Genomic DNA, 11,932 nt, shown 5'->3' on the forward strand with positions numbered 1-11,932 from the left:
TTTTATGACGAGAGGCATGAAATCTTATTTATATTTATAAGGTTTATTTTTTCATTTATTTTCAACCAAAAATGTTTTTCTCACAATATTTTCGCGAGTAATAACCGATGCATTCTCGGGAAGAAAACACGCACGTAAATAAACCTCAGCAAACACAATTGTCAGAGTTATTTTTTCTCAATAAAAAAAACTATTCTGTCCGACGTGATACGTAATATTCTTCAATTCACTGCTGCAGTCGACAAGCTACGCAAAATACGGTTATCATTTCTCCTACAAGTCTACATTTAGTTAAACGATTTGATCATTTACACCCGCTTCAATCTTTCGATTTGTATTCGTTTCTTGAACGTCAGCCTCAGTACGGTACCTATATATTTTATTTAACTCGTCACGGCTGTCGAAAACAATCGAAAAACATGAATATAATATATTAAATAATATCGAGAAAAAATAACTTTTGAAAATAATATTTGTTTGAAATTACTAAAAAAATATAATAAAAACGAAAACAATATCGGTATTTCCCCTTCAAGTATTCTCGATTTGATTACAAATCGATGTACCATGGTGAATGCTGCAGCATTTCTATATGTATATGAATTGCGTACATGTACCTACTTTTATGAAAAAGAAAAAAACTGATGTGGATACGAAAGCTACCAGGAAATTATTACACAACCAAACTGCAACCGATACATAGGCCTAGGACATTATTATAACGACCGTCACTGCACGGCTGTGTATACTATGGTTTATAAATCTGGGTAAAGTAAATAACACAGTGGTTGGACGTAGAACCAGGTTAAGTATTATTAGATCAAATCGTACAAAGTAACAATATGATCCTATGATTCCATTCGTATAAATAATAAAAATATGATATAACTATCTGATCCTCGTGTACTTCGTTGCCCGTTAAAAATACCACCTCCATACGATTCAAATTTTTTGTTTAATTCGTCGGTTATACCCGGCCAATCATGATCAAAATATCTCAAGACAAATTACCATGAATTACCCTATATTTATCTCCATAAAAGATTTTAAACACGGTCATTTAAAATACAAGACTAAAAGTATTTTCGATCATAATATTTTATCGCTTTTCTAACTCTGTAAAGGTGATACAATTTTTAAAATTGGTGCCTAAAAACAAATGGCTAATTTTTTATTCATTCATGCTAAATAGTATAACCAATAGCAATTAGCAACCATATAATAAACAAAAATATATTTAACATTATATTATTTTTTCTATATGATAAATCTCAAATTTGCAATAAAAAAATTAAGGGCAACTAATCAAGATAAAAATTTTAAAATCAGTTATTTAGTCCCAGAGATTAAACTGATCAAACAAATATTTTTTTCTTCTTTACATTATATATATATAATCCTTTTAAGCCTTGTAGGTGTCGAGTTTTGAAAAATCCTGTATTAGGGGGTTTTTAATGTTTTTATATTATAAAATTAACTTACCGACACAATTCCATACTCATATATCTTCAATGGTTCCGGCTAGGTAACTTTTTTTTTACTCTTTTTACTCCTTTTAGCCCCGGTAAGGGTTGAATTTTGAAAAATCCTTTTTTTAGTGGGTGTCTACATTACAAAACAAAACTACTGTCCTGTTATGTACCCAACACTAAGTTTAACTTAGAATAAACTATAAAGGTAGTCTTTATATTAACTATAATATAGTAAATGGCTATAGACGCTGGTATGTAGGCATCTAATCTCTTTTTTGCTTATACGTGCGACAGCCGACAGGGTGACTGTATCGGTCTTATCAACTGTTCAGTCCAGTGACCGACTCATTCGAGTTAAGTAGTATGCTTACTCAGAATAAATAATTATAACTTAAAGAGTTAATGAAGTATATATATTATTATATTAATTTAAAGTGTGTATTCTTTAATAAACAATCAGCTAATATACGAAACATCATTTGGTTTTCACCTACTACAGAGAACGGAGCAACAAATTGTCGTCTTTCGGATATAACTGAAGACACAACATAAAATATAACTCGGCATCACAATCCATAAACCGTGGTGCTCATAACAGTTCAAATTTCATACTCATAGCTTCAGAGGTTTCGGCAAGGCGATGATGAATCACCCAGGACAAGTCATTTTATATACATATTTTATATATATAAATATGCCATATGTTTACGTTACACATATAGTTTGGTTTTTTAGTGGATATTATAAGGTAGTCACAAAAATTTTTCAAAAACAGTAAATAGTACTATGGCTGATGTCAGCGAAGTCGTAAATTTAAAGCACCAACAGAGTAAAAATTTATCTAAACAGATAAAAAACATGCACTTGTGCACTTTTACTAGTTATTAGATTTTAAATAACAAAGATGAAAACATATTCTATATGCCTAAGAGTACCTATACTAACACTTTTATTTCAATAACAAAAATACGACTTTTATAAGCAAATAATATGATGGTGTCGTCAATCTTGATTGTTTCTACATTAAAAATATTCAAAAGGGCTCAAAACAGAATATTTTAAAGACATATTTTTTATTATTGTTTAATGCTCAAACTATCAAACATACAAAATATAATTTCGGGCATGCATTATAGACAGTGCGCAGCAGTTCCCAAACTTTTTTAGATTGCAGCACCCTTTTGGAAATTAGGGATTTACAGGGTGCCCTTCCTTAAAAAAAATATAATTTTTATAATAATAACCAGAACAATTTGTAATAGAATATGAAAATGTTTACTTAATTTTATGATTATACATAAGTCAAAAGACATAAGTTATACTAATATAAAGGTAAATATTTATTTGTACATATTAAATTAATGATGGGATGGATGATAAAATTCTACAGCAACGCGGCGGCGCTCCTGTAAATACATTGCGGCTCACAGTTAGGGGACCGCTGAATTAGCATATAATCAAAATAATATTGAAAGAACTTTTTTTCTACAATGTGTTAAAAAATAATGCAAATTCTATGCCTTGAAGACCAAAGTTATAATATATATTATATACAATAGAACTGTGAGTGGGACGTAGGTAATAACTATATTGCAAGATGTTATATTTCTGTGTTATTGTATAACACGTTTGTATTCATAAATCGATTAATATAGTAGTATAGTCTGACACTGGTCGTTTGCGAAAAAAAGAAGAAAGAAAAATATAAAAATATAAAATGTCCGTTGCAATAATTTGTGGACTTTAAGTCTAGTGTTACTCGATCGAAACCAAACAATAGTATAATATGGGTTCTTACGTCATATTATATCATCATTGAATTTAAACTCAACTTAAATTTAAACAATAAATAAATATATAGGTATACTCGGCACTCGCCACATACTATTATGTAGTGTAATGATATTTAACAAAATATAATATTTCACATGTGTATACTTATACCCTATAAATAACATATTTTACGTCATACATAAGCAATTGTTAATTATTTATGGGTATTTACATACCTACCAGTTAATCCGTTGAGTATGTAGTAGGTGGTTTTAGTAGAAAGTCGTGCGGTATGTAGTTATAGACTATAGACGATAAAAACTAAAATCATTTAATAGTTATATCAATGTTGTGTGCATTAATTTATTGACTTACGTAATTATTTTTGGACGAAAAAAATGTAAAATAGGCGATCTATACTACATATTTTAGCATATCCACTTGAAGACTTGTAAAATAAATAAACAAAACGTAATAAGCTATACCAATTTTTCACATTTCCTAGTTTTTGCGTGTTTGCCCAGCTTCTCACTTCTCAGAATGTATAGTCTCATATAATATGCATGTGTTAAAAACGAAAAAATAATTATTTACATTCTATGATAAAAATGTAATATATATATTACAATACTATCATCATATCGCCGACCAATATTTGAGCACATGTTCGTATATTATAGGACTGACGTTTGACGTTAAAATTATATAAAATAAGTACGCGTGTCGTTAATATTATTTATTTAACTAAGAGACTGCAGGGTACCATAATTAACTACCTACCGTAGTAAAACTGATATATATATACGAGTATATAGGTGATGAAAATAAAACTCTTCAAGATAGATGACCAATTCGCAGTTCACTGGTATGAATACTATAATGACAACCCTGCATCCGTGTACTCAGTGTCTGGAAAGAACGTCGTTCAAGAATCCTCACGTTATATTTAGTGAACGACACGTGAACGTCACTCGTTTTTTCAAATTTAACGTGAACGTAAACGACGTTTATATTTTAATGAATTTGAATGATTTTTTTGACGCTCAATTTATTTATCGTTTAATAAATATATGTTTAAAATACGTATATTGATTAATTATATATTAAACAATAATATTTTTTTATAAAGATGTCTATCATAAAAAAAATTTTAAAAGTTAAATAAATGACCCAATGAACGCATTTATTAGAAGAAAAAAACATGAATTTGAAAAGGATAGGAAGTGAACGTGAACAAATTCATATTTTTATTGAACGGAACGAACACTGCGTAAACCTTATATGCTCGGATAGGGAAAATTTTCTCAGGTATCTCAAGAATCGAATAATATTAACAGCAGGAATTGTGAATTTATTGACGAAAATCGTAATAAAATTATTCATGTTAACACGACAACATGATACACCGCAACAACAAAAAATAAAAATGTTGAAAATTACAAAATGTCCAATATAAACACTATCTTTGGTTCTTAACCGATCGCTCGCTATACCTTTTAAAACCTTGTCTCTAAAGTTATACTCTACAAACAGATCAAAATTCAGCCACTTTTGACGCACATACGCACAACCAATATACGTATATTATATTACCTATTTTTATTATAATCTGATGAGAATTTAACAACACTGGTTTCAGAGTACATTAACTTAATAAATAAGCATATCTACACGAATATTTAGTAACTATAAATATTGTACATTTTACAATTTTTGAATTAATGTTTTGTAAAAATGGACGTATATGCAATTACTGTGTTTTTCGGTCACTATCGATTGATTTGTTCTAAATGAATTGTTAAAAATGTTGTGCGCTACGACTTTGGGCAGTTGATCACTATGATATTAACATTAAATTGTTGGAATCACATCGCATAATAATATTATTTATCGCCATGTCATAAAGGTACTGGTTTTTACTGATGAGATTGGCGTGAGTTAGACGGGTGTGACCTAGGTATATTCTTGCTCGAATGATGATCACTTCTTCTGTACATAGGCAAATATTTACACAGTGAGCTAACGGCTCACTATTTTAATATAACATAATTTATAATATGCTCTAATCATAATGCATATCTAGTATCTACCAGCCGCAGCAGTGTTTTTAGTGCATTATATTGTGATTTATAATGTTTTTTGATATTTTTTATTGAACGTCCTAATTTTGTTCCACTCACGCAGGTTGGATTAATTCGGCCATCAACCCCTTCATATACGCGTTCGTCAGTCAGGACTTCAGGATGGCATTTTGGCGGTTAACGTGCAGCTACTGTACCGGACACAAGCCCGACCTGAACACGCCACACAATCGGTTCGTGATCAGATACAGTCATTATTCGAGGAATCAAGTCTAAACAAATATCGTCATTCGATCGTCACCGATACAACCGTATACTGCGATATTTCGATGACTTAAACGTCTTAAAATACATTATACACTTTAAACTACGGCGGAATCTCGTTAAAACGGTGATATGTATAAAACACGAATTTTTCTCGTTAAGACGTGACAACGAAATTTGTTTTTAATGCTTCTAATGTACCTACACACATTTTATTAAATTGTATAAATAATAATATATATTGCTATAGTATAGTGAAACGAATAAACAATATTTATTATTTTTTTTTTTTTTTTTAACGCACCAATAAAGTTTCACAAGTCTTATATCATTACTTACCTTTTAAATTACTTTTTATCATCGTGGTCCCTTAGTTAATTTTTAAATAATTGTTCATATTTCAGATGTCTCACAATAATATTTATCTTTGAACGATGTAATTAATCGTATTCATAAATATTTTAGATTTTACTGGTACCCACCACAGAAAAAAAAATATTATCAGAGTTTTGGAAAAATATTTTTTTTTTGTATTCTTTACTGAGTTATAATTCCCTATACAAGATTTTTAATAAGCAAACAATTTAATAGTTTATCTTTGAGTTTATTATAACTATTTATATCATAGGCGTTTTAACTTTATATTTACACCCTAGGTAGGTAAATTATGAACAATAATTTTTTTTTGTCCCATAAAGTTCCGTTTTAACGAGGTTTTACTGTTTATAATGTAATACATATAACATTGTTATATAGTAATAATACAGTACACTCAAGTTGACAGCTAGTCATATTTACTTATATATTATGTTATATATGTGTATTTGTACGATAAAGTGTACACAGGGTTTAATCACCTACATAATTATTATAAAATATTATATAAGATAGCACACTTGGTACCACTTTGGGCTCTGGTCATAAGAAATTTTTTATGGATTTCCGTACCACATCCGCTCCAGCCGAGTCGATTCGTTGACCGACATATTATTACTATTATTATTATTATTATTATTATTATTATTATTATTATTATTATTGTTGTTATTGTTACGTCTGTCTTATTTTTTTGCGGTATAAAAAGTTGACGTACGCAATATTGTATTTATACGGTACCCGTACCAGGAGAGTTAGAAAACTACAATCGAGCAGCAGTGTCGATTTCATATACACAAATGAGTAATTTACGAAAAGTAAAAACTAAACAAAATAATATGTTGGTATAACATACAGTATATAACGTATCATATAGTTTGAACATTAAAACCATATAATATATAGGTATATGTATTTTTTTTTATTTAATAAATATTCTATGCTTCTTTTTCCCAATTTTATCATAAAACGCGTTAAAATTATATTTTAAAAAAATACACTAAATAATCGATGTAAATATATGTACTCAGTCTCAATTAAATTTTAATAGTTTATTGTTGTCTCGCTATAAGTTATACATTGTATTTTGTATCACTACGTTTTGATCGTTTCGTCGAACTTTTATGTCCATGCCGATTTCAGCAGCTGAGTAATGGAAGAAAACGCGTATTCTCTTTCGGTTCTTCATTAGACTAAGACACTATAAGTGCTAAATATTCTTTGTTTTTGTTTTAATCGATTTACTATTATGTATTAAGGTGTTGTATTGTATCATTTTTCTTGCAAATTGCTATTATTACGAAGGTATTAAATGTCACTGATCGTGGTTTAGGTTAACGCGTTGCTCTTGCGTGTAAAAATCTATAATAATATTTTTGATTTGCTGATTCTAATATTTATGTGTGAACAATGGCCATTCAAAATAAAACAAACAAAATTCAATATAGGTATTGGCAATGACCAACGAATAGGAATTTAAACGCTAAGTTCTTATTAACTCACAATAAACACTTAACAACACGTCATCTATGAAAAAATCAATATACTTTACTTATATTACTATTAATATTATTATTTTATTTCATTATATAATAATATATTTTATTATATAGGTTCGTATTGTGATAAAAAATATAAAATGAAATTCTCTTTCAAACACATTAATTATTCGCACTTTGCACGTTCATTCGTTTTTTCATCTTATATTATGCTAACCAAATAATTTTAGTGAACGTTAAGCATACTTATATATTATAATTGGTCGTAGCCCATTCCGCCCCCGTTTTACAAAAAGGTCAATTTCCAAACGGCTCCCGTCCAAAAGATTACGGCACAGATGCGGTCGGCACAGTTGCGGTCAATACCTTTTTGGTGGCACTTGCGGTCACTAGCTATTTTTTTTTTACATATATGAACTGGTTTTACAATACTGATATAATAATAATAAAGTTAAACTTATACTATATTAACTTTCCTTCGAAATTTTACAGGCTTAGGACTGGCAATAAATATTATTTAATATTTACTGGCGTGCTTAAAAGTTGTTTTTTTTTTAAATATTTATTGTAAACTATTATGATATAAATATAAAATATATAATTATTAATTTTTAGACGCTATTATTTTATTGAGATATGTCGGTTAATTGTTATTGCCTATTAATCCATTTTTTGTATGAAAGAAAGAATTGTTAGACATTTTTTTAAGTCTCTGTCCTCTTCATATGATTTTAATGTTTTTTTTTCAATTCTACTGTCAAGTGTAATGTAACATTTTTTCCGTCTTTTTCCTTCCAAGTTTAAAAATTGTCGATCAAACAATAAGTCTCCATGCTGAGCTTCTAATTTAAGACAGTTGTAATAAAGAGCTAAAAAAGTTGGTCGAGGTCTATTAAATCGTTTATTTAATCTGCTGTTCCAACCTTCAACGATATTATTTGTCCTTTGTCTTTTTTGGAAGCAATTCCATATATCTTTGGATATTATTCTATTTCGCATTGACATCGATAACGTTGTACCAATAATTTGTATATAAAAATAATATAAAAAAGGAAAGTTTGATTTTTAAAATAGTATAGGTTTAACTTTATTATTATTATATTATCAGTATTTTAAGACCAGTTCATATATGTAAAAAAAAAATAGTGACCACAAGTGCCACCAAAAAGGTATTGGACCGCAACTGTGCCGACCGCATCTGTGCCGATACCGTCCAAAAAAGTCTAACGCTCTAACGAATAGGTAAATTCCTAAACGACTCAGGTTTTTTACAACTCAAGTTCCTTCCCGCTTTATACAGACTTAGGACTGCCTCAAAAGAGGTGTGGTTAAAAATGTATTGGTGTACACTATGAAATTATTAAAATTATATGAAAAAAAGTATAGTATATTATTAAATCTTAAATATTTAACGTTAAAAAAATATAAAAAAATGTAAAAAATGTATAAATATAAATATTTAAAAAAAATCATGTATCAGGTAAACTTGTTAGGCACAATTTTTGTATAAAGTCTATGCGTGCTATTTTATTTGATGAAAATTCGTAGATAATTTATTCGACGAGCTCTTGTTTTTTTTTCGATCTCGGTGAATTAAAATGACTTCGATTTTTAATTTGCGTTTCAGATTGTATATTGATTAGTATGTCAATAACCTTAAAAATATTTGGGTGTATAGTATTGAATTCATTGTTAAATTTATTGTGGAAAGCTTCACATTCGATTGTGTTCAAAGAAAGAAAAGATGAACTCTCAGCCCACATTTTAGAAGGGAAACGGCTATCTAAAATTATTTCATTTTCAAAAATATAATCGAAAACTTTATCTATTTTGTCGTCTTTTGGTTTAATAGCCATTAAATCATCTGTGAAACAATCCAAGACGGTGGTAGGTAAGGAAGGCCAAATAAATATTTTAGCACTCTTCCAATTCCAGAATGTTTGTCTCTGAATTCTGAAGCAAATCCCACTGGCTGAATCATGCGCCACTAACATTATAATGTCAACATTTCCAATTAGCTATAGTTCAATGTTTCGGTTTTTACGATATATATATCTTATATTTTCGTTACTCCGTTTTATCCATTTTAAATTTAAAAATATGATACACAGGAACTGTAAATACTATACAACAACAACATTACGAGGAGCGTAATAACATCGCGCAGTTATTATGTAGGCTGTTTTGGAAGACAGGCATGTATATATGTCCAATAACTATTGTAGAGTTTGCAATTATACAATTATATCGGTTTGTACATTTTTTTTCGACGGGAGTCGTTTAGGAATTATTAACTGTTGCTTGTTCGTAAAACCTTTTTTGACGGGAGACGTTTGGGATCAGACCTTATAAGTAATAAAAATGTAAATGTTAAGATCGCCCAAAAACGTTTATGTTTAGGTATTAGGTACATACGCGCACACAAAAATAATATACGTGGAGGTTTAAAATTAATTACTCTCGCTGAAGATATTATATTTTACGTGGTGAAAGTGATGAATACTTTTTGAATATGAATAAATTATTATTTATACATTTTTCAATTTTAAACTTGAGACATTTACACAAAAATAATTTGATTGGACTTTGTAATACATTAAAAATACTTTTTGGCTTGATTATTTTTCACGGGCGATAAAATGTATAAATATTCATTGCAATGAAATAACATAAAATTGATTACTTAGTATAATCTAAAATGAATCATAATAAAAAAAAATTTGTAATGGTTTAAAAGTTGATGTAATTTTGTGATCAAGAAGTACCTATTATCTGTACAGAAAAAAAAAAGTATACTAAAAAAAATTATTTTAAAGGAATTATACACGTTAGAAGATGTTTCGTCCTGTTTCAAATGCGATTTCGACTTGCAAGTTACAATAGTAAAATCATTGTAGTAAAGAACATATTTTATTTTTAGCGAAATTTAAATGCCGTAGATTGTAAAATTGTAATAATACATATGTCTGTTAGGTCATATAGATTTCATCGTATTTTTAAATTTAATTAAATAATTATTGTACGTTATGAAAGAATTTTCTTTGAATAATCAAGCAATATTTGTCGGTTTTTTTTTTAATACATTTAAAACATTATTAATACACAAAACACAATATACATATCTAATGATGGAATAATATAATATAAATATTTAAAAATCCGTAAATTCCTAAAAAAATTAATTAAAACATTACTTTAAAAATATCTATTCATAGGGGCATAATTTTATTAACCACTTATCAACAACATCACCACACCAGGTTTGAGCTTTACATTATTAACGAACATAATTATTGTCAATCAATAAGTAATACATCACAAATATTGATCTGATAAGCTTATTATGTTCAAATAATGCTGAAATCGTAACACATAATATTCAAATGCCTAAAATCGAGCGAGCCTAATCACAATCCATAGATTTAGTATACTTACCTATAATAATGCCACTTCTACTATAGTAATTACCATTACTCAGTGTTGAGAGAAAAAAAATCGTTGATTGAACTGATGATGAAAGTTGTACAAACAGTGCATCATAAATAATTAAAATTGATACATTTCATAAAATGTTATTTCTTTTATTCTTCAAAAAAATTTACAATTTGTCTATAAAAAAAATAGTAAAATAAATTGAATAAACTCGATGGTTAAAAATGTTAACATTGTCCATAATTGTAGATTTTGTTAAGATTTACGGACGTTATATGTTTACTGTCAAATGCAATGAAAATGTATGTTCATTGAAATCTGTAATTTTAATTTATAAATTTTGTATAAAATAGACCTTATTAACGTAAATCATTGGATTTTTTTACTATTATTCGATATGTAAAACACCTAACGCCAGTGCCGTACCCAAGATTCGTTTTTTTTTTTTTTTATGCTTTAACATACATACTTAACTCTATAGGAAAATAGGAAATAATTTAAAAACATATATATATATATATATATATACATAGTATTTAATGTATTATTTATTCAATATATTAATGTAAATTGTCACAATTTTAAATCTAAACGCCTTTCCTTTTTTGATTCAAACATATTTAAAATAGTATCTGCATCAATTTGTATGTCTCTATGTATATTCATAAGTGCTAACCCGTTTAATCTTACCTCACCGGTAGAATTTCTTAAATAGGTCTTGATTCTTTTTAAAAAAAGAAAAACTTCTTTCAACCGATGCCGTTATTACAGGCAAAATACTAAAATAGCAAGAAGTTTTAGTAAATTATTTATATGTGGGAATAAATCTTCGGGACATTTTGATAATGTGTCTAATGCACTTTTTGGTAAGTCATTTTCTTCATCAGACCATTTTTGCTTCCAAAATTCAAACCATAGGTCATAGAGTAATAATTTAAAGTAAAATAAGTAAATATAAAAATATAATATAACCTATCTTGAATCGTGGCCATAACTCACTCGTCAACATTATTACTATGATATAATATGAACCCAT

At 28.2% G+C, this 11,932-nt stretch overlaps 1 protein-coding gene and 1 pseudogene across 2 annotated transcripts in view; one reads left to right on the plus strand and one right to left on the minus strand.

The window, feature by feature from the left end:
• Positions 1-11,330, plus strand: part of LOC107165258 (putative G protein-coupled receptor No18) — a 194,177-nt gene extending 182,847 nt beyond the window's left edge. For both annotated transcript variants that reach the window (XM_015513413.2, XM_015513414.2), the window contains one exon: positions 5,430-11,330. In XM_015513413.2, coding sequence (XP_015368899.1) covers positions 5,430-5,602 — 173 coding nt within the window. In that variant the 3' untranslated portion in view covers positions 5,603-11,330. The remainder of the gene's footprint in view (positions 1-5,429) is intronic.
• Positions 11,328-11,932, minus strand: LOC149055728 (52 kDa repressor of the inhibitor of the protein kinase-like; annotated as a pseudogene).

Source organism: Diuraphis noxia, unplaced genomic scaffold (genome assembly GCF_037042655.1).
Source record: "Diuraphis noxia isolate RWA-SAM2 unplaced genomic scaffold, SU_Dnox_SAM2 contig0004, whole genome shotgun sequence".
NCBI lineage: Eukaryota > Metazoa > Arthropoda > Insecta > Hemiptera > Aphididae > Diuraphis > Diuraphis noxia.